Source organism: Polistes fuscatus, unplaced genomic scaffold, assembly GCF_010416935.1.
Source record: "Polistes fuscatus isolate 324 unplaced genomic scaffold, CU_Pfus_HIC Scaffold5, whole genome shotgun sequence".
In the NCBI taxonomy this organism is placed as follows: Eukaryota; Metazoa; Arthropoda; class Insecta; order Hymenoptera; family Vespidae; genus Polistes; species Polistes fuscatus.
Genome location: NW_025113129.1, coordinates 1641545 through 1667623, shown reverse-complemented (window position 1 = coordinate 1667623; position 26079 = coordinate 1641545). Strand labels below are relative to the sequence as shown.

General features: G+C 33.5%; 2 protein-coding genes and 2 long non-coding RNA genes across 10 annotated transcripts; 2 read left to right on the top strand and 2 right to left on the bottom strand.

Annotated features, from left to right (window-relative positions):
• The first annotated feature begins 215 nt into the window (after positions 1–215).
• Positions 216–16933, top strand: LOC122521864 (probable serine/threonine-protein kinase DDB_G0282963). Of its 3 annotated transcripts, XM_043642574.1 has the most exons (7): positions 3090–3142; positions 10797–10963; positions 11206–11296; positions 11407–11510; positions 11682–12202; positions 12594–13562; positions 13686–16933. In XM_043642574.1, the coding sequence occupies exons 1-7, from the start codon at positions 3138–3140 to the stop codon at positions 16686–16688; spliced, it is 4860 nt and encodes a 1619-aa protein (XP_043498509.1). In that variant the 5' UTR covers positions 3090–3137; the 3' UTR covers positions 16689–16933. The 3 variants fall into 3 exon arrangements, with proteins under 3 accessions (XP_043498508.1, XP_043498507.1, XP_043498509.1); XM_043642573.1 differs by lacking the exon at positions 3090–3142 and adding an exon at positions 216–279 and having other exon boundaries at positions 12594–16933; XM_043642572.1 differs by lacking the exon at positions 3090–3142 and adding an exon at positions 287–873 and having other exon boundaries at positions 12594–16933.
• Positions 8485–9023, bottom strand: LOC122521865. The gene is made up of 2 exons (XR_006304941.1): positions 8764–9023; positions 8485–8671 (listed from the first exon to the last, which is right to left on the bottom strand). It is a non-coding gene; the product is annotated as an uncharacterized LOC122521865 (long non-coding RNA).
• A 5716-nt stretch (positions 16934–22649) lies between the features above and the next one.
• Positions 22650–25504, top strand: LOC122521903 (cyclin-L1). 4 transcript variants are annotated; one of them, XM_043642650.1, is made up of 6 exons: positions 23024–23113; positions 23249–23421; positions 23488–23532; positions 24134–24318; positions 24422–25006; positions 25085–25504. In XM_043642650.1, the coding sequence occupies exons 3-6, from the start codon at positions 23527–23529 to the stop codon at positions 25332–25334; spliced, it is 1026 nt and encodes a 341-aa protein (XP_043498585.1). In that variant the 5' UTR covers positions 23024–23113; positions 23249–23421; positions 23488–23526; the 3' UTR covers positions 25335–25504. The 4 variants fall into 4 exon arrangements, with proteins under 4 accessions (XP_043498583.1, XP_043498585.1, XP_043498586.1 ...); XM_043642651.1 differs by lacking the exon at positions 23488–23532; XM_043642649.1 differs by having other exon boundaries at positions 23249–23532.
• LOC122521904 lies at positions 24606–25841 on the bottom strand. 2 transcript variants are annotated; one of them, XR_006304950.1, is made up of 3 exons: positions 25720–25841; positions 24853–25299; positions 24606–24759 (listed from the first exon to the last, which is right to left on the bottom strand). It is a non-coding gene; the product is annotated as an uncharacterized LOC122521904 (long non-coding RNA). The 2 variants fall into 2 exon arrangements; XR_006304949.1 differs by having other exon boundaries at positions 24853–25290; positions 25720–25837.
• Positions 25842–26079: the final 238 nt, after the last annotated feature.

The following is a 26079-nucleotide window of genomic DNA, read 5'->3' as shown; positions in this document are numbered from 1 at the left end:
GGGAAGAGCAAGAAAAGAGCGAGAGAGAGAGAGAGTATTCGTGGACGGTGGGATAAAACGAACATTAGTTGAAAAGAGAAAGAGGAGTTGAGTGAGCGTTGGTGTGGGACAAAGAGGGGAACCTAGCGAAGGGATGACGGAAGGGACTGGTGGAGGGGAAGGGCATAGTCCAGTGGAGGAGCGCTCGGCTGGCGTTCGTTGGAGAGTTAGGTTCAGTTTGGCACGAGTTGCCGTGGTACTCGGTCGTTTGTAATACGTTAGCTTCTCTGCTGCTGCTGCGTGAGTTCTCACCACTGTCTCTCTTTCTCTCTTCTTTCTTTCCCTACCATATCCTACCCCAACCCCCCTCGCAACAACCCATCCCCTACCACTAGCATTACCACCACCACCACCATCACCACCATCATCACCACCCCACCACTACCACCACCACCACCACCACCACCACCACTACCCCACAATTCTCTGGCACCCGCCGAGCAAGTCTCGATGCCTTCCTCGTCCTCGTCGCCGTCTTCGTCGTCGTCGTCGTCATCGTCGTTGTCATCGTCGTTGTTGTCGTCGTCGTCCTCGTCGTCCTCGTCATTATTCCTATCGCTGTCGTCCATAACAGTAGTAGTAGTAGTAGTAGTAGTAGCCGTCATTGCAATAGTATTAGTGGACCCCCGTTGGCCATTAGTTGTGAAAACGGCCGCGCGGTAGTACTTGGCGCTTTTGTACGGCTCTACTTTTCGTCACCGTCTCTCCGCGCTCGTCGTAACCGAGAATATTCGAGTTTCGTTTCTCGTATCTCAAATGGACGAGTAGACTGGATTATTATTGGAACAGTGCATAACCAATGGAATAATTATGAATCTTCTGTACGCCTAAAAGGTACGTTAGTTTCTTATTTTTATTTTTTTTTTCCCCTATATTCATCGGTTGAGAGGAGGGATGTTGTGTTTCGAGAGCACACAGCTCTCTTCTACGAGAAGATTTACAGTAGTTTTGTATAAAAGTGTACGTCTGTGTGTATGTATGTGTATATCAGAGTGAGAGAGAAAAGTATAGATGTATTTTTTGACGTGTGTGTGTGATTGATTCTTTTTACATGTGCGCTGTCTCTCTGTGTATACGTGCATTACGAGAGAGAGACCCGCATAATGTAAGTAAGTAAGTAAGAAGAGTGTATATATGTGTGTATATATATATACATATATATGTGCAATATATGTAATACACACAGTTGCAAGAGTTGCACGCGATAACGCGCCTGCAGACGGCGGAGGCCACTCCGCGTACCGCACAAAGGAAAGTAGGAGGAGAAGGAGGAGAACATGGTAGCGATGGTGGTGGTGGTGGTGGTGATGGTGGTGGTAGTGATGATGGTAGTGGAGGTGGCGGTGGAGGTGGGACGGGACGGGACATGATTGACGCCGCGGCGGCGCAGAGGAGAGGGGGGGGTTGAATGGAAATGCAATTCTTTATTTTTTTTTTTTTTTCATTTTTTTTTATTTTGTGATATTTTTTATCCTCTTTTTTATCCTTTAATTTTTTTTCTTCTCTCTACACGACAAACGTACACATCGTTAGAAAAGAACGCAGGCAGACAGGACGAAGGAGGTGGAGAATAATGAGAAGGAGGAGAAGGAGGAGGAGGAGGAGGAGGGCATCGAAGAACGAACAGAGAACAGCACCGGTGGGGGGTTGCCCCTAACTGTGCATGTATGAAATCGTCGTAGTAGTAGTAGTAGTAATAATATATTATATATTTGTACGAGATCGAAAAAGATACATAGCCCTCTCTTGGCACTGTCGTATTCCTCCACCAACTTCTTCTCCTCCTCCTCTTCTTCGTAGTCGTCTTCGTTTTTGTTGTTGTCGTCTTCATCGTCTTCTTCTTCATTGCATCGTTTCTCATGCATGTATATACGTATTTATCTCTGTGTGTATGTATGTACGTGTGTGTGTGTGTGATCTGGCGGTCTTTTACGCACGCGCATAAACACTTATGCACATTTCTAACGATGATGCCAGAAGATTAGTGTAATGATAATGATGACAAGCTAGTAGCAATAGCAATAACAATAACAATACTAATTGTAATAATAGTAATAATAATAATAGTAATAATAATAATAGTAGAAGCAGAAGCAGTAGTAGTAGTAGTAGTAGTAGTAGTAGTAGTAGTAGAAGAGTAGTGACCGCGTATTGGAGAGTAGCATACAGCAAACTCGCCGGTTGAACACAAGCAACTTTGAGAGGGGAGAAGGACGGAGAGGGCGGTTCCTCCGTCTCTTTATATATCTCTCTCTTTCTCCCTTTTAAACCTGAACCCAAGAGAGAGAGAAAGTTGTGTGGGGCGCGCGCGCGCGCGCACACACATTACACTAACTCACGTTCATACTGCGAGCGCCCTCGTGCGATCTATCCGTCCATCCGTCTTTATCTTCCTCTCTCTCTCTCTTTCTCTTTTTCTCTTTCTCTCCTAATTCAGGGTTTTCCTCTTCCTCTCCCCCTTCTCTTCCCTTCCCTTCCCGAATCACCCCTCTTCCTCTCTCTCTCTCTCTTCCCCTTCTTCTTCCGCCTTTCTCGCGCACACGTAGTAGATACTTTTTGTATTTGCTGATTTTTTTTTTCCTTCAACATAAACTTCTCTCCTTCTTGGTTTTCTTCTTTCTCCGTTGTGTTCATGTGTTCCGTTCCGTTCCGTTCCCATTTCGTTCCCGTTCCGTTCCCGTTCTGTTCCGTTCTGTCCGAGGACAACACATATCGTGAGAGTAAGTAGGAAGGAATAATGGGAATAAGGGATAAGAGAGAGTAAACGAGATAGAGAAAATGATATTGAATGGTAAAATGAAAGTGGTAGGGGTAGAAGAAGGAGGAGGCAGAAGAGGAGGAGGAGGAGGAGGAGGTGATGGAAAAGGTGGTGAGGAGGAGATGAGGAGTTGAGAGGAACGCAAAAGTTGTTTTCTTCTTTGCGTTATCAACTCGTTGCATTTCCGATCCGTGCCGAAGACGATGATCCCCCCCCTCGATAATGATACATAGTATACCAAGTTGAATTTTAAATGCGTACATTTATAACTTTAAGCTCGGAGAAAAGATAAATAATAATAATAATAATAATGTGCGGATAGTAACGAGGACAAAGAGATATGAGGTATTCGTTATCATTCTTTTTCTTCTTTTCTTTTTTTTTTTTTTTGTAGAAGATTTAAACGCGATACATTCGATTTTCGGTTTTTTTCCAGAGAGTGTATAAGGTTTTTTTATTTTTTTTTGCTTTTTATATAAAATATAATCGCGATCGTTGTTTTGAGATGCAATTTGATAGACGATGGGAACAAATTTGAATGAATGTTATATTAGAGAATAGGATGAGAAATTGTTGTTTGAAATGTAATTTGTTTGGCTCCCCCATTAGTTGATGAGTAAAAAGAGAAAACAAAAAGATAAGAGAATATAAGTACATATACGTGAATAAACAAGAAAACAAAGTGAGAGACATAGAAGTCTGATAAATCGTATGTTTGATAGAAAATGATATATACAATTTGAAAATAGATGTACATTCTAGTTTTCATTATTATAAGTGTACTTGAGAAATGAAATCCAAAAGAAATAGTAAAATAAATCTCGCTTTTTTTCTTTTTTTAAATATATAAACATTATACATTTTTTACTAATATAAAAACGATATAAATTATGAATATATTATATATTACTATACAAAAAAAAAATATGTCTCAGAAATACAAAACTCTACGAATAGTCTTCTCTATTTTCTTTGACATGTGATTGGATAAAAAATTGAAAATTTCGAATGTTTTACGAGGGTGGGGGGAAAAAATAAAAATGGTGGAATAAAAATAAAAATGGTGGAATAGAAATCTAGGGAATAAAAAGAAAACTAGAAAAGATAGAGGAAGAAAGAGAGAGAGAGAGAGAGAGAAGGAAACGATCGAACGTTTTCTCAGCCAGGTCGCACATTTTTCTTGGTCCTTCGACTCGGTCGCTAGGTTACTTCGAAACTCTCGTTTTATATAGCATCATCCTCGTCCTTGTCGTCCTCGTCCTCGTCGTCCTCGTCGTCCTCGTCTTGGTCGTCTTCGTCAACGTATAGGGTCGTCTCGTTCCCATCTATCTTTCCTTTTCTTTCATTCTCTTTTCTTATGGGGAAGGGAGGGGTTTAACGCTCGCATGCGTATTGAAACTACGTTTATAAGGGGGGTAGGAGGTAGGGGGTAAGGGGGGAGAGAAAGAGAGATCAGGGAACAGCTGGGGGGGTCTAATCTGTAACTCGGAAAAAGGTACAAAGGGAAAAATAGAGAAAGACGAGTACACGATAAGAGTGGGAAAAATAGAACTAAATTCTCGCGAAAGGAATAATATTTCGGTTAAACGAAAATATACGAAAATATAGTTCGTACGAGTTCGAATCATTTTCAAAGAAAAATCTCGATGATCTGGAAAATAAATTACATCGTCTGCAGTTGTTTCTTAAAGGAATATTTTTTTAATTTCGTATTAGTTTTTTTTCTTCTTTTCTTTTTCTTGAGAAAATTTTGTACTTTTCTACTGAGAGGAGGGTTGAAAAGTTTCGAATTTATTACGATAGGAGGGTTGAAAAATCTTGAACCGAATACGAGTCCCCCCCCTTCTTCTATGATTGTGTAGAATTGAAAAAAAAACCATCGTTGTCCCGTCTATTTGGCGCATTCCCCTTTGTAAATCATTCCAATCAAAAAAAATCATCATGTTCTGGAAAATTATTGAAAAATAATAATAATGATGATATGGAATAATAATTACGTAGGGGGTTGTTAATGTTAAATTTATCCCATGGAATTCGCCGCAGATATTTTCGATATCTCATTCGGCAACGATAAACAATTCTATTACTTTAATTAAAATCATTTGCATCATGATTTTACTTAAGTTTCCATGTTGAGTATTGAGTGACGTTTAAACTGAGGGTTAGCCCGTATATCTCTCACCGCTCATTGTTAAATACTCACACAGATCGAAAAACAAACGTGTTTCATATGCGGATGCAAATAATAGCGAGGAAGGGTGGGAGGGAGGTAGGGGGGTTGTTAATTATGTAATTTGTTTAAGAGATACATAAATTGATGCGCATGTTTGTACGACTTTAACGCTAAATGCAAATATTTTTGTTTGTTGTTTTTGTTTTGCATTAATATAATATATTAGGATTACGAACGAAATGAATTATCGTTGCAGTAGTCATTGAATTATTACTTTCATGCTGTTTATATCTCTGAAAGTATTCTAAACCCCCCTAACTAACAGTTTACGTACACCATTTAAAATACTACGATCGATCAAACGTAACAAAGTAATGTTATTTAATGTCAAATTTTAAATTACAAATTTGAAACTTGTTTTACAACAAATTTCATACGATTTGAGTGAAAATATTTTATATACAAATAGATGTAAAAAAAAAAAACAAATTAAATTTTTATTCGTAATTTTTATTCCCCCCTTCTATTCTATTTTTTATATATTTCCTTTCGGGATAAGTTAAAATGAGTTGAAATGCTGCACAAGATATCCTCTTTCAATTCTAAACTTTGAAAAAAAGAAAAAATAAAAATACTTGTCGAGAGTTTTGTAATCGTTTGTGATCGAAGTCACGTCGATAGGTACCTACGGTTTCAGACTAAGAAAACAGCAGCCTACTGAATAACTTCTACGAGTAAATATAATCTAAACATCAAACGACAAACATTTGCAAAAGCCCATGACAAAATTTTAACTCCTCTCTTTAGGTTTTTTTTTTAAAACCTTTCCAGCGTGTCCACGTATTTATCTATACAAAAATTCGTATATCCGAGTGGAAAGATAAAAATTATTTTTGAACTCTTGAAACCAACTAAACGCGGAATTCAACGTTATCTTTTTAAATCATTTTTACCAAAGAAATATTTTGTTCCTTTTTAAATCGGAAACGTCATTCAAGTTTCTTATTTCATTATCACAAAACATCGAATTTAATTCCAATTAATACCAATCACTAATTTTATCTGATCAATTACTATAATGGGCTTAATAAAAAAAAACTAAAATTATTTATATTACAAAACAAATCATCAAATATGTTTGATATCATTTTTATTGATTCGTGCCACCGTTATACTTACCAGCACACTTTTTGACACACAATTGATCGACTAAAAAAAAGTAAAGAAATACAAATAACATATTTTGTTTAATTTGACATAAGTGCATAAACTTTAATCTAAACATTGTATAGTAATGCAATTATCTCGAATTTTGAAAGACAAAATAACATTCACTCGTACCCCTTTTCCTTTTCAACCACTTCATAAAAATTCCATCTCAACTGAAGTATTTCTCTCTTCATTTATCTCGTTAATAATAGTTAATTAATCTTTATCATCAAATTTCAAAGTATCCGAGTTTTCCAATTTTTCCTTTTACACCCCTCCCCCTATTTAATCCATTGAATTTATTTTTTATCTCTTTATCTCTTTGTCATTCTTGTTTTCCGTTTCTTTGGATCTTACGATGGCGCACGGGAGAATTTTGCTTCTTTCTTACACGAAGTATCCTCGATATAAATAGACGTTAGAGTGTCGAGAACGCGTCTCTAAACGTTCTTATATATATATATATAACTATTCAAAGACGTTTGCTCGAAGGTGTGGAGAGGAGTAGAAGGGTGAGGGATATGGGTGTGAAGAAAATGAAAGAATTTATATGACTAGATCATCCTTTATATCACACGTATATGCAAATACGTACTTTATTGAATTGTCGTCAAAATTCGTATCAATTGAAAAGACAAAATAAAAAAAATAAAAAAGATAAATCAAAAGTTTTAAGCTACACGTTCGTATCTCGATATAATACGTGCCGATTAATATTTTGAATAGAAAATATTTCTTTCTCGAATCGGTAGGAATTTTCTGAACTATCTAATCCAATATGGCGACCGTCTGGAGAATCACATGATCGAAACCAAAAAAGTTTCCTGTCGGGACTTTGTGATAAATGTTATTCGTTATTAAAAATATTATATTTTGTACGTATTTTCTAGATAAGTCAATATGTGTACCGTTAATATTTTGTATAATTAAAATAATGAATGTAATTAATGCATATAATTTGGCGCGCGAATTTTCGCGAACAACGCGATAAATAGGTTAACTTTTATCCGATATGGTATCCCGTAATATCTGTTTAATATTGGGTATCATAATTTTTAATTTCTCATTTTTTACGATAACTTCAACGCACATTAAATCGACTATTAGCATACGTAAATTAATTTATTATGTTATAATTTCCGGGCAACCAAGTAAACAAGTAAATTCTAACTAATATAAAATCTTGCGATATTGCATGCCATATTTTAAATTCTTCATTTTTCATTAGAAATTCAAGATGATTCTTAAATTTTGTACGAACTTAACTATTATTAATCAATTAACTTTTTTAATAGAAAAAAAAAGAATTTGATTTACAGTATAAGCAAATTTGTACAATCAAATATTTTAAAGTAAATTTATTTTTGTATGTTAATATTTAGTTGTATGTAATATCGAAAAGATGTAAATTGGCAACGTTTATATCTGACACGTGCATATCCAATGGAACTGATGCACACGAAATTGTGCAATCGACTGTTATATCTTATTCTCCTGTTATCAATTTTTATGCATAAATAGGTATTCGTGGGGAAACTGAACAAGGAGATTGGAAGTTCAATGGATAGAGCAGTTGCCTTAAAAGCGAAAGATCCTGAATTTCGAGTCCTTCCGGTCTCAAAAAGAAAATTTTGCAAGGGGGAGGGATAATATTACATAATATGCGAAAAGATGGCAAAAAAATATCTCCAAAATTCTTGAAAAAAAAACCTGATATCGTGCTGCCTCCTGTGACGTCATTTTCTTCTGTTACAAAATCAAATTTTCGACAAAAGTTCGAAAATTTTCTCGAAAATGAGAATTTGTAACAGAATCCTTTTTTTATGTTTTTTAAATATCTTCATTTAAAAACAAAAAAAGAAAAACATTTAGACAGAAGCATAAGTTATACCTCCAGGGGGTGTTCATTATTTCGTGGCCACCCTCTCTCCGTACATACGATATGCACAAATAATATCAGGGGGGGTGGTCATCACTCGTGGCCACCCTCACCGCCCATCACTACGTCATCATGACTTCATCTCCACACACAAAAATTAATTTATATTAATTTATATTTAATAATATTTATATTTAACAATTGGTAACAAGAAAACATACCTTTACATTGCACTATATATTCTTCATTTGTTTTTTTCTGTTCAATATGTTTGGATTTTTGGTTTATGTTTTGCATTTACATTATAGAAATAATTTTAATTAATTATTTGATTTAACTTAACTACATTTTATTAATTTCATTTTTCGTACCTAAGATTTTTATTATATTTCTTTAATATGTGTGTGTGTGTATAGACCTGTGATGTTTAAGATAGATTAACATTTAATTTATACAAAAAATACACTTAAAAAACGTATTACATCGTTATCAAGTCGCAGTTTTGTGTTGATAATCCATTGAATGTTTTATGATTATCCTCCTAGTTGTCAGGAAACTTTTGAAAGTACTCAGATATCATAGGATATTTATTCCAATAGTATGAGATGTGTACCTTTAACAGGAATAATGCATTCTTAACTCCAATCATTACACCTTTATTCATTCCTCCTGTAACAAGCAACCCCTCAATCCCCTTATCCTCACCTTTTTATTCCTCTTCTTCTCGACCTCTTGAACATTCTACTTCCTTATCGAACGTACAAAACTGATCGCCATTGGTTCGGTCGGTTCTTCTTCTCGTAACGATGCACTTGATGTTTTCTTCGATCGTAATCGTCGGGATGTATGTTATATCAAAAAGATGTAAATTGGCAACGTTTATATCTGACACGTGTGCATCCAATGCAACTGGTAGCACAGGTCGGTAACGAGTAACCGCGATAAAGAATCGTGAGATACGATCAGAGATCTGTGGGATTAATCGGTATTGAAGCATATATACATATATGTGAGGGTTGAAACATATATATGTTTCAATGTGTGTTTATATGTGTGAGGGTGAGGGTTCACGATGTATAGTAGGAGAAAAGCCGATAAAATAAGAGGAGGATCAGTAATAATGCAAGATAATTAGACATAGTTTTGACAGTGAAACGTAAAACGAATCGAAAGAAGAAATGACAAAATGTTTAAATTTTTAAACGAACGATCAACCGAGTGGGGAAATGAACATAACATGACACGACACATCGTCCACAATAGGGGTTATACAAATACGCACACATGCACACACACACTTACGTACATACATAAGCTTTAGCATCAGATCGATCAGATGGGGGTGGGGGGTGGGGGGAACGGGGGATGGGGTATTGGAGAAAGAAATAAAGGAAGAAAATGAAGAAGAAAAAACAATTCTTCGTGAAAATGTCACGAGCAACGATATTTATATATATACCGGTGGTGTCTTAAAACAATTGACATAAATTGATTGAAAATGAATCAACATTTACGAGGAATATAATATAATTAACGAGCAGTATAATTGTATATTTTATAACGAGTTAATAAAATCAAAGGAATACGAAACGAAGATAGCGAGAGTAACAATGAAGAATGTGAGAATAAAGAAAAAACAATACAAACCCCCCCAACTCCACTACCCCCAACCCCCGTATCATTCGAGTTAGGGGTAATTGGATAAGAATCACGTGTTTTGTGTTATTTCGAATTGAATAAAAAGAGGGTCCGCCGACTTATCGCGGCTTCGTAAAATAACGCGATATTCGATCAATAACAGGCAGGTAGTGTATTCGTCGGTATGCACGCTCATAAATACGCATACGAGAGGGACGTTCGATGGCCCTGCTGGCTGCCGGTGCTCGGAGCTGTGCTGTGCTGTGCTGTGTTGTGCTCTGTTCTGGTGTACTACTACTGTGTGCTATGGTGCTGCTACTCTGCTGCTGTTGCTTCTGCTGGTAGGGTGATTTGGGGTGGGGATACCAAGGGAACTACGAACGGTAGGATAAAAGTAGAAAAAAGAAAAAAAAACAGAAAAAAAGATGAAGGTATTTTCTGATCTTGCGGACTGTCATGGAGACAGGCCTTGGGAGAGGTTAGGGGGTAGGGGGAATGGATGGATGGATAGGTCATCGCACAAATCATCGAACAACCAACAAGTCGTCGAATAGAAGAAGCTTGTCGCATGTCCATTCATTTTTTTCTCTATCCTTTTTACCTTCTTCTCTTCTCTTTTCTTCTCTTCTCTTCTCTTTTACCCTTCTTCATTTTTCTTCTTCTTTTTCTTTCTTTCTTTCGCACTCTTTCTCTCTCACGGATTCTTTCAACACAAGAATGGCGGGTCTACCGCGACGAGCGGGACACAACCAACGGGATTCTAGCTACCTGAGAAACCTTCGGGAAAGTGGGTTAAGCGATTGTGTGTGTGTGTTTGTATGTGTCCCACACGGGACGACACAACCGGTGCACACCGTTCGCATGTATTGCGATTAGAAACCTCTTTGCGAATCGTATCAGCCGTGAATAAAACCGATCCCTAAACAAAATATGGAAGACGATCGTATTATTTCGAATTTGATTTATTCATTTTTCATTTTCTTTTACAATTGAATGATCTATCAATTTCCATTAATCTTATTATTGGAATATAATTATTATTGGAACTGTGTAACTTTGGATACGAGTGTTACTATTGTATTATATTTTGTCTGTTTCAGTTTCTTCCTAACGAACGGTCAACAAAAGGCCTCAGAAAGAAAAAAACAGAACATGGCAGGGGTCGGAAAGAGAGCTCTTTTGCGGGACGTGAATCCCTATCTCATCTGTCCTCTCTGCAGAGGATATTTGATAGATGCGACAACGGTCGTGGAGTGTTTGCATTCTTGTATGTAAAATTATTGCTAACGATATATTTATTTTTATTTTCTATTCTCTATAACCTTGCCCCCTAACGCCCACAACGCCCACAACCCCCTAAACCCCTCAATAATTACACGTTGTCGTGTTAAAATCAAATTGTTTTGAGATATGAAATAATATTTCCAAGTTACATGGTGTTATAGAGAATAATTAATCAATCGAAACAAACAGAAGCAAGTATTTATCATCCCATTCGATTTTTTACAGTTTGCAGAAGCTGTATTCTAAAACACTTGAACAAAGAGGCACGGTGTCCTACTTGCAATCATGCGTTGAACAAAGCTAAGCCAAACATCAAGTACGTTAACGATATATCCTATCGATTCAATTGCAAACTATTTTGATATAATTTCGTTAACTTATATAATAAATTAACGATATACTTTGTTTGTTTTTTTATCTCTTTAGAGCTGATAAAACATTGCAAGACATCGTGTACAAAATAGTTCCTGGAATTTATCACAAAGAGATGCGAAAAAGAAGAGAATTTTATCGAGGACATCCCCAATATGGTAAATAGTTTCATATTATTTTTCATTCGCGTTAATGTATATTGAAAAACACGAAAATTCCATGGGTTTAAATAAAAGTTCATGGAATGAAAAAAAAAAAGAAAATTAGAGAGAGATGGATGCGTAACAACAACAATGTCAATCTCGTCTCCTCTTCCTTTTCAAATTCAGCAGATGCCGCGACTCCGGAGCAACGAGGGGAAGATGTTAGCGGTCGATTAATCTTTGCGCCTGAAGACGCAATCAGCTGTAGTCTCGAGTACCTTCCACCTGGTGCTGATCCCTTGACGATTTTGTCGAGTACAAACGAACCGGACCATTCTTCTAACAATAATGTTAATAATAATAATAATAATAACAACAACAACAACAATAATAACACTATCAACAACATAACCAACAACAACAGCAACAACAATACCGTTAATACCAACACCAACAACAATAATAATAACCCTAGTAAAAACAATAGTAATAACAACAACAACAACAGTAATAATAACAATACCACGAAATACAGAAGGTATCTTCAATGTCCTGCTATGGTTACCATGGGACACCTTAAAAAATTCTTAGCCATGAAATATCTGATCGATATGACGAGACACACTATCGAAATATGTCATCGAAGGGCACCCTTACCGGAACATTGGACACTCATGGACATCGCTTATATCTACGCGTGGAAAAGGGTAAAGATTTTTTTGCTTTTTTTCGTTCAAGCCTTTCAATAATAACAAGGACAACAACAACAAAAAAAAGAAAGCTCCCTCATTATTCTCTGATATACTTTCTATGCGATATTTTTCGTTAGAATGAAAATGAAAAAGAAAAGGAACCGCTTAAATGCGGACTCTATCGTTGCTGATCCATCTTCCAGGTAAAACCCTTCAGGTCAAATTTTCAACCATCAACTCACCCTCTTACTCTTTCCTATACTTGGTAATCACTTTTGGCAGATGGGTGTAGTTTATTTGGAAGTTGAATCGACCGGTTTTAACAAGTTCTTCCTTGCCGGAAATTGAATGATTTATTGTGTACCGTACGATTTTGCATTTCGCCTGTTTTTCTTTTTTTTTACAGAACGCACCCATGAGATTCTTCTATCGAGTCGCACAAGAAGAACAAGCTTTGGAAGCACCCCAACACGAGAGGCCGTCGACCCCCGGATTGGGTGCAAGTCTACCACCGATTGATAATTTGGTCAACGCGCAGGACGACAACGAGAAGAAACAGAAGAATCCGAAGATCGAACATAAAATCGAGACCGAAGAGAAGAACCAAGATACCAAGAAGGATGACGATGACACCAAGGTGTTGAAAAATGAAAATGAATTATCGAAAAATAAATTAACAATGGCAACAACGGGAGTGACTACTTTCGATAGCTCGAAGAAACCTAAAATTATCAAAGAAGAACAGAAGCTAATGGATATATCATCTTCGGTTGTTGATAGAAATTTATCGACAACCTCGACATCTACTGTGATAACAGTGACGTCAACGATCGGTACTGTGTCATCTTCGACAACCAGCACAGTTATGAAAACGACTACGTCGTCTTCAACTACGAAACCTCTAACAAATGCTACTGATACAGCAGTTGTTAATTCGGTTGCATCTAAAACTGTGGTTCCGCTTACGTCTACGACTACTACGACTACGGCTACGGCTACGGCTACGGCTACGGCTACGGCTACGGTTACAGTTACGACAACAGCTTTAACTGTTGTTCCAACTACATCTACAACTGCATCTACAGGTACAGGTACGACTACGACTACGACTACGGCTACAACGATTCTGACATCGCCAACAGTGAATACAGTGTCCACGACGATGGCGACGAGTACGACCACAGCTTCAACTAACACGACGATAACCTCTACGGTTAACGAAGATGGGAATAAACTGATCAAAACGCCAATTAAAATATTGAAAAATTCCGATGGAAATTACGAGGTGTTGAGGGGTTCACCCACTCATTATCATTCCAGAGAACAGAATTCTAATTCTTGCGACGTCAAAGGCACGAGCCCTGAATTTAGTGTTGTAAGTATAGGGGATGGACAAAATTCCAACGGAGTGAAAATAACTCTTAAGCAATGCTCAGTTGCTAATAACAATTCGAAAAAACCAAAAGTAATTAGTAATGTTTTGTTACACTGTGGACAGGTTGACAGGGAACCATCTGGTGGATTGCTATTCCAACATCTTCAGAAAGATAAGGACAAACTTCAAACTATGGAGAAACAGGAAAAACACAAACGTAAAGTCACTTTCGTGGACAAACCAACTACGGTAAAGAGCATGCTTAATATGTCGAAAACTATTATTAAAAAGGCCGCCGAACAAAACGACAGGAAAAAACAATTCCTTCAAGGATTTCAATTGGCGGCTAAGGAACCGGCTATCGATAATTTACTTCTAGATAAAACATCGAAAATGATCAATGCGAACAATGCAAGTGTAGTTAGTGAAAATATCGCGCAAATTAATTCGATCGTTTGTAAGAAAGAACATAATAACGTTAAAAACAACGGTTTAGATAAAATCGAAGGAATTATTGAGAAAACCAATAATATCGAGAATGGTAACGTCGGATTCGGAAATTCGATGAACGATAAGAAATGTATTAATAATGCGATAATGAGTGTTTTTCCTAATATGAAATCATCTAATAATGTTAATAATAAATCGTTTATCGATGCCGAGACTCGCGTAATAGGTATGAATGCTAATAGAAATATAAATGTAAATGCTAACGTTAATAATATCAACAATTCCGCAAAAATGGACGTTTATGCATTCCCGAACGATCCACCCGTAGTCCCGGTAGGAGCCGTTAAAAGAAAATGTCCACCCGGTTTACCGATATCCGAGGTTAAACGAAAACGACAGCAAACGAGTCAAACGCAATCCGCGAAAAAATTGGCAAATATGCCAACGACGCCGCAAAATCTTCCGAAAACACCTAGAAAGTGTGCAACCGATCAACAGCAACAACAACAACAACAACAAATGATATCACCAAAGAAACCTATGAACGTTGTTAATGATTCCGGTCCTAGTCGTGCGATTAATGTTACGTCACCTAAAACCTCACCTCAATCTAATCAATTATTTTCTAACGACACGAGAAATTTATTGGACGGTTGTGGTTTAAATATACCTGCGAGTTTAAGTATAACGTTAACAGCACCTAAATCTCCCGGTAATAGCGGTAACATGAACGACATCAATGATACTAAGGACAATCGAAAGAACGTTTTAGGAAAGGTCAATCCAAGTATTACACTTAACGATAGATGCGTCAATCCTTGCGAATTGAAAGCATTAAAGACTGGACAAATGAGGATGCCTGTTGCTCCCCCGCCAAAGCCAAGACAAACGAAACAACAAGTAGATCGCGATAATAATCATCAACGTCAAACTACATCTTCCGGTAATAAAAGGAAACGAGGAGAAGAACCAAGAGATATATTGGATCTAAGCGGTGGTAAGAAGATGGATATACATCCTTTAAGAATACCACAACCGGTAAAAAAACTCAAAGCTAAATCTCCGATAAGAGAAAATATACCAGGGATGATAGATCAAGGTCAAGTGGTTACATTGATGAGCGGTCACAGATATTACAGAGCACCACCTGGTTCTTTAACACCTGCAGCTCATCGTGTCAGTGATTGTCCACTTCCTACACCTGGACGTACTCCAGTTTACGCTTCAACCGGATTATCCAGCTCGATTAATGGGAATCGTACAAATTCAAATCTGACCACCGCTTTTCCGAGCTTGAAAAGTCTTTTTGCTCTCAACCAAGCACCGAATCTTCAACAGTTTCAAATAGACACGATGTTGAGATTACCGCGGGCAGGAGTAGGAGGAGGAGGAGGAAATAGTGGTGTTAGTGTTGTAGGTGGAGTAAGAGATAATACAATTCCAAATAACTATCTAACTAATAATATAGCAAATTCCGAAAGTGCTAGTGTTGGTGGTAATGTACCTGGTAAGAGTCATTTAGCTGCACAGTGTGCTCCAGTGAAACCCGCTAGATCCTCAGTTGCACCTTTAGCAGTTCCTATATCGAAACATCAATCCAATGAACGGACTGTGTCTAATTGTTTAAACAGAAATGATACCAACAAAAATGTGACACTTCGAAATAACGATACTTCATCAATAAATTCCGGAGATCTTGCTGAGAGACTTTCCATTCAGCCAAGATACTCGCCAGCTCCTGAAAATAACGACAAATTCTCAGGTAGAAAAGATAACGGGAAATCTAGCAACATTGATGAGAAAACCGCGACGTCTCCTACAACCGCGACTGATCTTAGCTTAGAATCGATTCCAGATAATTCAAACGAACGTAACAATTCTCCGAGTCAACAACAGCAACAACAGCCACAACAACAGCAGCAACAGCAACAACAACAGCAACAATACAATCGCGAAGCTGCCAGTCCAAGAGTATCGTCAACAGCTTCACCATCTCCACCACCTAGTGAAAGTAACAGCAACGTTTGCAGCGATGAAAATAGAAATAGACAACACGAGGAGGACGGTACTGTTAATCGTTCGGATGAAAACAACCGAAATTCCGATTTATCAGCAACACCAATGAACGTTTTAAAAAATATCTCCAACACCGAGACCTGGAGTTCAAAGTCTCCGGCAAGTCCAGATTCGAGTTCCGTCGCTCCTGAAAATAATCATCTTCCTAAGAACAGTCCCAACAACTCTGATCAAATACAAACTTCGTCGTCTACCCAAGAAACTGAACGTAATATTAAAGTTACCGATTCGCCAACGACCAAATTGGAATCTAGCATAAACGAAAAATCATCCGTAGACTCGGATAAAGGTAAAATAAATTGTGGCAAATTATTGGACAACAACAAACAAATGACCTCGGAAATGTTGCAGAAAAAATTTTTGGCAGTTTTCCCATCCAAAGAATGGGCCAACAATCCGATTGCTGCAGAACATTTGGGTAATTTCTTAAAAAGTTTGAACGAATCTATTAAAACGGAAAATAATACGACGGACCAAACTAACGATAAGAAGACAAACGAAAGTGATAATAAAGATTGTGCTAAAGTTACGTTTTCAACGAACAATGAAGTGTCCTCGAATCAACAAAAGGAAATATTACAATCGGAACGATCATCGTAATCGTCGATTTGTTGGAATTATTTTCTTTTAACTATTTAACAATAACGAAGTTATCATGAGGGGTCCATCTCTCAGTTTATGATTCTCAAGAACTCTTTACGAGTCAGACACTGCCATTTATTAACTTATCGTATGTATCTAAAAACGTATATTAATATACATAATAACTTGATTACCTGCTTTCATTGCCCAAATGCAATGTGCATTAGGGGTATAAATATATAATATTAAACAAACAACAAAAAGTAAAGGAAAATATAAAAAAAAAAGAAGAAGAATATTTTGAAAAGTGCGTAAAAACACAAAGGTCGTGTCGAGAATAATGAACTCGGAGAAACTTTATTTTTTTATATGTGAAAACGTCTCTCACCGTTGCTATTACACATGTGGTATTGTATATGTAACTACTACACGTATACTTTAGCAATTTACACCTTTAAACTAAACTGTTTTCTCTGTCACCTTCTACAAAATATTGATGATTTACGAATTGTATGATATAACGTATACTTTTTAAATTTATTATTATTATTATTATTATTATTATTATTATTATTATTATTATTTTATTTTTTATTTTTGTTTCTTTTTTAAATTATTAACTACAAATTAATATATGTATGTATATGTATATTCGATTAACTTGCATATAGTAAGAAAAATATCTCTTATCAAATAGTATAAATATATATCTATAATTTAATTTAAGCAATTAAGTATTATATAATTAAGTTGTTATAGAGGGGGGGGAAATAAAACTACTACTACGTTTATATGTAAGATATTCTCGCGTGTGTGTATGTATCGTTCGTCTAGCTTCGAAGAATTATACTTTATAAATGAATTGCTCGATATTTACGTATTTTATTATATTGTAAAATGAATTGAAAAAAAAAGGAAGAAAGAAAGAAAGAAAGGAGAAGAAAAGAATAACCGTAATTAGTAAAAATTTGGCAACTTGGATCAAATGATCAATTATTATAATCCTTGAGGATTCTTAAACGATATTGAATTATGCAATTAATATCGATTAATTTTATAATTAACGATTTAGTTTGAATGAATTTGAATGAGCACCGCTGCTGCTCAACATTTTGTTTTACAATTAGCACATTCATATCCAAGATAAAAAAATGCGAGAAGAAAAATATTCTACAGGTGCGAAACTAACGTTCGATGTTCCAGGCACTTTTCAATATTTTACTCCTCTAAAATATAACAATATTTTTACCGAGAAATTTCATCCGACAAAAAATTAACCCGACTTTTTGGAGTTGGGTATATTTTTCTTTTTTCTTTTTTTTATCAAATCATTTAATCGTTCATTTGTAAACTCCTTGACTTTTACACAATCAAAAAAAAGAATTGTTTAACAAAAATTGACACGAAATAATATCTTTATGATAATATTTTTAAAATGAATGTAATTTATTTAATTTATTTAATTGCCTATTAATTAGGCAAATATAAATTGGTTTCTATTAGCTATTGGTTTTTTTTTTTCATATCGTGCACACATCATCTGATTAAAATGATCGAGAAAATTATTCGAACATCAAAATTTACGATCAAGGACGTAAAAAAAAAAGATTAGGGTAAGCTCAACGAAAAAAATTCGTACGCGTGAAATTTTATTCATCAATTTGAAACAACTACGAAATATTGTATAAAAATATACGATAGTTTTGGGGGTACGATAATTGAACAAAATTATCTAAAAATTGCTAATAAATTCTAAAATAAAAAAAAAAAAACATTAACAAAATACGTAATAATATTAAAAAAAAAAAAAAAATCCTAATTATTTCGTTGTGAAATGGAAATAAATATCTAAAGCCTCACATAGTTGGAAAGAAACCTTAAAGTATAATATATATATATATATATATTTCAAAATGCAATAAATATTTTTCAACCGGTAAAATAATAATCACGAATAAACAAATGATCTAATAAGTCGTCAGCATTAGGCACGCGTCAATGAACATTTAAAACTAAAATATTTAATATAAATATATAATAATAATAATAAAATAGTAATAATAATAATAATAATAATAATAATAATAATATTAATATTAATAATAATAATAATAGTAATAATAATAATATAAAATAGAAAATATCATTTGAAGTTTTAATAACAAAAGGAGAAAAAAAAAGTAGAAAAGAAATATCAAAAGAAACAAAAAAAATCATCACTATGTGTGGCCATAGATTGGAATAATCTTTTTACAAAAACTTTTTATATTGACGATCATTATGGTATTGTTAGCGTTTAATTTTTTTTTTTTTGAGTTATTTACGTAGGTTATTACTACTACATATGTATGTATACGTTGTAAAATAATTGTTATGTTATGTAAATGCAATACGATTATATATATATATATATATATACATATACATATATATATATATAAAATTATGCATCTTTTTTTAATATGTATATATTTATAACTAATACTATAATAACCTGTTGTCCGAATCAGGTGTAATACATAATGTCCTACTACTTGATAAGAAAGATAAAAACATCGATTTTGAAAAAAAAAAATAACAAAAAAATGGAATCATTCGAAACACGACTATGTTGCATAAATCAGTTAGTGTATCTTCCATATATTAAAAATACTTTAAGAAAGTGGCATGTGTGTAACAAGTGAAAATATTACTTGCATATATATATATATATATATACATATATATAAATACGTATATGTATATGTGTGTATATATATACGTGTACCATTATATGTGTATATATATGTACCATTATATGTATATATATATATATATGTGTACCATTATATGTATATGTATATATATATATGTACCATTAAAACATGGAATCCGTTAATTCATGAAATAACCAACTAAACCATGAAATGATTACACTGATCTATTAAAATATGAAAGAAAGCAAAATTACATACTTCAATTAGGTAATATAAGAATTCCATAAAACAGCACACGACTAACAGAACATTGGTTTTCAAAGTAAATACAAAAATATAAAACGGATAATTATAAACATTGTTGTAAAAAAAAAAAGAAGAAAAAGCAGATTTTCAAGATGAATCAAATTTCAATTTCATACTTTCTTTACAAGCTTCTAAAACGCTTAATTATTTTGAAAGGCTTAAGTTTTTCATGAATTAACTTATTGTTAATTATATACTTTGAAGAAGGTAACATATATGTGTATATATATATTTATGAACATACTCATATATACGTGTCAAATTATTTATTTCATTGAATTCTTCGATTCTCTGCTCGTATAAACCAATTGTTACATTAAAATTACATTAAAAAGAAAATGAAAACAACGTACACGTGGGTGGGTTGAAAAGTTTTGTGCTTGACGTAGAAAAAATTTGCTTTTGGTCAATGATTTTTATTAAAAAAAGAGAAATAATAATAATAAACGTTTTGTTCTTTTCTATTGAAGCCCGAAACTTTTCGATTCGCCCTCGCATTTTGTATCAAAGTGCAAACACGAGCACAGAATCATTCCCAAATTTTCAATTGTTCCTATTTATCCTTACTCTTTCAATTGTTTTTCCTCTTTTTATGAACATACTACTCATATTATACATATATATATATTATGTGATACGTGTAAAATAATTTATTTATTTCAACTTATTCTCGATTCTCTGCTCGTATGGAAATTAATTGTTATAATAAATTACATTAAAATATGAAAATTAAAACGACACGTATACACGTGGATGGGTGGGAGGGTTGAAAAGTTTTAAGCCTAACATAAAAACAATTTGTTTTCTTTCGGTCGAGGAGTTTTATTAAAAAAAAAAATAAACCCTTTTTGTTGTTTGTTGGTGCTCAAAACATTTCAACTCACCCTCGTATTTTTCTTTCCATTTATTTATCGTTGTTCGTAACTTCCTGCAACTTAAGCAATAAAAGTTAGAGTCGTACTTTTGCGTTGGATTATACATTTGCCATTGTATAATAGCGAATATAATTTATATTAAAATGCAAACACACGAGCACAGAATCATTCCAATTATTTCAATTGTTCCTATTTTTTATTCTTATTTTTTTCAATTTTTTTTTTCCCTATTTATTTATCGTTATGTATTTTTTGATTGTTGTTCGTTTCCTGCACTTTTAGCAGTAAAAATTAGGGTTCGCGTTGTACGTTTGGTATTGTACAATAGCGGAGTTTTATGCAGGTGAGGATAATTAGATGTCACAACAATAACAGACTACTGTCAAAATGTGTATGAGAATCGTTCGTGCTTAAAACTCGCGTGATCTGATGGTTTATATATATATATGTGAGAGACACGAGAACGACAAAGAGGAGGAAGTAGAAAAAGAAAAGGAGGGAAAAGGTTCATCCGGTCGGAAGAATTTAAAAGAATGTTTCATATTTTACCGAATTTACCGAACATTCTTAAGAAAATGTAAAATAGAATTATTATCATCTAATTCTACGACAACGCCTCTTTTTATCATGGTAAAAATATTGTATGTTTATAGTTATTTAACAAATATATGATTGCATTATTACAACAAAAAATTAATTGTTTCTAAATTTAAAAAATAAAATTACCTTATATATAACCTTTTTTAAATAAGTTAATTATCTCTTTAGAATATTTTTTTGTATTATTATAAATATTCTAATTTAATACTAAATCTATCAGGTGTATCTATATATATTTATGCAAAAGTTATATTTTTGACTATTTAATTTAGATTATGGTTAATTTGGTATTGGCTTAAATAATTCATTAAATAATATAATTTTGATATATATTGATAGAACAATATTTATAGTTATTGTTCTTAAATCGAATAAAGAAAAGCAATAGTATTGAATATGCAGAATTTAAAGTATGAATTTAAAACAGATCATTTTTGTAACAATCTGTATATTAACTCTTTCACTGCCAAAACCGTTACAATGCGTTTTTCAAATACCTTTCTACCATATTGAATCCGTTAATTTACAGATAATTACTATCATGTATATGTGCATTCAGCAGTGAAAGAGTTAACAAATCTCAAAAATTAATAAAATAAAATGTTTAAACATACATACGTATCGTTTACGTTAGATAATAGAACAAAGTTCAAGTTACTCAACTTGTTGTTAAATCACACTTACTATGCACTACCTATAATCAGAAAATTATGTAAATATATTATATACATTTTCTCGGATTCCTATAATTATATTAATTAATGTTAAATAAACAACGATTCTTTTACGAGTATCAAATTTTAAATTCGAAATCAATTACTTATCTTTCTATGAAAATAAAATCAACTAACGTTTATCTCTTAATGACTGCTAATTATTACTAATCTTCTGTAATTCTCCCGCGTATTTTAAAATTAATTATGCCTCGTTAATCTATTTGATTTCTTATGAAAAAATATAACCAATCAACGCACGATATGAGAATTCTTATGATTAGTCACGAGATTTTCACAACAACCAATCAGAAATAAAGGAAGTGAAGAGATAGATAGCGCTTTATACAAATCTAGTAAAAATATGTTAGAATTATCTAAATTAAGTACCATAATTAAAAGACATTATTTAATAGACGATAATGAATTTGAACAGTAATTTAAATCCAAAAAAATAATAAAATATATGTCTTCTTCTTCTTCTTCATTCTTTAATTTAGGCAAGTTGCCTGTTTCGTAACGACGTTTTTCTGCCTATTGCACTGTTAAATTGTCGCACCATCGTTTTCGTGGGCGCCCCGTACTTCTGCGGCCAATCGGTGATTTATCCCGTGCAATTCTGCCGATTCTTGTTGTCCATTCTGCTAATAGGCAGAGTGTCGTTTCTATGAGCCGCAAATTTTTTTACGTTGGGTAGGGAGCTAACCTGATCCAACAACCTTCCTCCTTTTCCCGAGCTTAGGACCGGCAACATGATCGCTGACCTTGATCCGTCCAGCGATCATGCAGGCGGAGTTTAAAATATATGTAACATTTATAATTCGAAAAACAAGGTAAGAAAGATAATAAGAAAAAAAATATCCCAACGTGATGGCATTTTCCGGAAACTATAGCGAACCTGATCTAGGGACTTTTGTATTAACATTGTCGCCATTTCCAATATAGTATACGAGTTGGTTAGTTAAGTAAATTTCAAAGAGATTGAATATTACTTGTTTTTGTTCGTTTTGTGTACAAAATAAAAAATGAGTGGAAAAGAAAATTCAACGACGGTAGTTAAACCTACGACGGGGACTAATATTAAATCTTATGGAAAAATCGTATTGACTCTACAAAATTGTCTTTTACCTGAAGAAAAACTTGCTTCTACACCATCGCATTTAGACGGTTTAGATGCTGAAACTGAAACAGACCTACGGATATTAGGATGCGAATTAATACAAACGGCCGGAATTCTCTTGAAATTACCACAGGTTAATATTATTATTATTATTTTAATTATATTCTTCTTTTAGGAATTTTCTAACCTCTAACTAGATTGTTATGTATATATACAAACCTTTCGTACGATTCAAAAATGGTGGTTATACAATAAATTATGTTTATAGTTAAGCACAGTACAAAAATTGTAAGTAAATTCCTCTATTGCGAAGTTGAACTGCGCGAGAATTGTATATCTAATAAAAATCTAACGTACAAATTAAAGAAGAGGAAGGAACATGATACACGTCACGTTTTCTTCACGTATCTTTCATGATCTCTGCAACACACGTTATAAATGGTATAATTACATTTGAATTATATACATTATATATTGTACGTATTTGAATCTTTTTCTTATTATTAGCATGGCAAATAAGATTAAGTTTGGTACGACCCGTTCTTTATGAAAGTAAGTGTAATATTATAAGTAAAAACCAAAAAAAAAAAAGAATTATATATTTTCCTCCTAACAATAGAAGTTTCCTCAGTATAACGCAGTTATACTATTTATTTAAATCATTTAAAAATCTTTATTTCAGTGTTTTTCAACTGGTGGTCAATGTAAAAAAATTTTAGTTATCCACAAAAAGAAGAAGTCAATTTTAAATTAAAATACAAACTGATTGATCCCAAGAAGGAATCATTTATTAATAAATCCAATTTTGCACTTAGTGTGGTCGTATTTGATTTTTTAATTATAGTTAATTTACTTTCGTATAATTTTGAAGATTACTTTGATTACTTTATGTTTCTTTTCTATAATTCTTTGAAAAAATATATATAGTATATTAAATTTGTTACATGCTATAATAATTATATTTTACTATAGAAACAGTCGCTCATTCATTTTGTTTGTTCGATGTGTAATAACAAAATATAAAAATTTATTGATTCATAGTACGTAATCAGTTGGGAAACACTACTTTAATTCATATATCGATCTCATTTTCATAATAATACTCAATATCAAAATAAGAATAAACTTTTGTCCCTAAAATTATATTTTATAGGTTGCAATGGCTACCGGACAGGTGATATTTCAACGGTTTTATTATAGTAAATCGTTAGTGAGACATAACATGGAAACAACAGCTATGGGTTGTATCTGTTTAGCTTGTAAAATAGAAGAATCACCAAGAAGAATTAGAGATGTTATTAACGTCTTTAATCACATTAAGCAAGTTACTTGTCAAAAGTAAATTTGATTTACTCATTAAATTAAAATTTATTTAAAATAAAAATATGTAATAAATGTATTATATATTTCTTTTTTTTAAATTTAATTTCATCTTTTTCAGGCCGATATTACCAGTGATACTTGATCAAAATTATGTAGCATTAAAAAATCAAGTTATTAAGTCAGAGAGAAGAGTATTGAAGGAATTAGGTTTTTGTGTACACGTCAAACATCCGCACAAAATTATAGTAATGTACTTGCAAGTTTTGGGTTACGAAAAGAATCGTGCTCTAATGCAACAATGTTGGAATTACATGAACGACTCGTTACGCTCGGACGTATTTTTGAGGCATCAACCAGAAACTGTGGCATGTGCATGTGTTTATTTGGGTGCTCGTCAGCTTCAACTTCCTCTGCCAACTTCACCATCCTGGTTCTGTCTTTTCAAAGTCAGCGAGTCTGCAATAAAAGATGTATGCCGTCGTATTTTAAAGTTATACTCTAGACCACGAGTAAAGCCAGAACAATTGGAAAAGAAAGTAGAAGAGTTACGTCGCCAATATGAAGAAGCAAGAACTAAAGCTCGGGGTGGTGATGTCGACAGTCATACACCGAGTCCACCATTGCCGAAACATCACAACGCTTGGGGTGGTTTTATTAGTCGCAGTGGTACACATGCTGTACCTGAAAGAACTAAGTCGCCTAGGTAAGAATATAAAACTTTTATAATTGTTTTATAGTTTCGCAATAAATACTTCTTTTTTGATTGTTTTTTTTTTCACAGACGTTCTAAGTCAACTAGTACTTCCCCGTCCAAAGGAGAAGGAGCAAAACATAATAAAAGAAAGAAACATGTTAGTAGAAGTAGATCTCGCAGTCATAGTCATGGGAGATCTCGTAAACCCAAAAAAGCACAACGAAGAAGATCAGGTAGTCACAAATCTTCACATAGTCGTTATAGATCCCATAGTCGTTCTCGGGAAAGAGATTCTGAAAAATCTAGTAAGCATCGCAGTAAACGTAGAAGACATTAAATAATAATTAACTTTAAATACTAAATTAATATAGATATCTAATTGAACAAAAGAATATGTATAATTCCGTGATAAAATTTTAACTTTAAAGAGGAATAAGAACTTTTGCTTTAAAAAGTTGTAACGTTTGTAATTTGTAATCTTTGTAAATAAAACATCATTTTGAAATATGCTATTTAATTATTATAGCTGAACGAAAAATTTATAAATATATATTCTTTTATTTTATTTTATTTTATTTTATTATTTAATAAAAATTATCGATCCTAATTTTATATCAGGTTGTATCATTTATTATACCTATTATTTATTTAAAATAAATCACTTGTTAGATATACGTGAGAAGTTAAAAGACTGAAATCAAAAAATTAAATTGATAAATTACATTTGTGACTTAACCTTTAACGCTTCGCATTGTACCACTGCCTACCAGCAACTCTGAAACGTAGTATTTGTAGCGTAATTTGAAGCGTTAAAAGTTAATTGCCTTAAACCGGATACGTGACGTAACGTAATAGCTGCTAACCTACAAAAATTTGAAATTAGAAAATATCTATATGTAAAATAACACATTTATAATTGATTTCCTTAATATTATAATATAAATGAAAAAATATCAAATAGATATAAGCAATGAAAAGTAAGATAAATAGAAATAAATAAAAACGGAAGAACAATTCATAAGGAAGTGGCTATCTCAACGAATAACATATTAAGCATTTTAGATAAAAATAAAGATAAATTA

What these genes read in the sequence shown, in the direction of transcription:
- LOC122521864 (XM_043642573.1), top strand. Translation starts at nt 10,849, where the DNA reads ATGGCAGGGGTCGGAAAGAGAGCTCTTTTGCGGGACGTGAATCCCTAT. An exon ending in CGTGGAGTGTTTGCATTCTT is followed by an intron (nt 10,964 to 11,205) that starts GTATGTAAAATT and finishes GATTTTTTACAG; the next exon opens with TTTGCAGAAGCTGTATTCTA. An exon ending in AAAGCTAAGCCAAACATCAA is followed by an intron (nt 11,297 to 11,406) that starts GTACGTTAACGA and finishes TTATCTCTTTAG; the next exon opens with AGCTGATAAAACATTGCAAG.
- LOC122521903 (XM_043642648.1), top strand. Translation starts at nt 22,886, where the DNA reads ATGAGTGGAAAAGAAAATTCAACGACGGTAGTTAAACCTACGACGGGG. An exon ending in TTCTCTTGAAATTACCACAG is followed by an intron (nt 23,114 to 24,133) that starts GTTAATATTATT and finishes TATATTTTATAG; the next exon opens with GTTGCAATGGCTACCGGACA. An exon ending in GAAAGAACTAAGTCGCCTAG is followed by an intron (nt 25,007 to 25,084) that starts GTAAGAATATAA and finishes TTTTTTTCACAG; the next exon opens with ACGTTCTAAGTCAACTAGTA.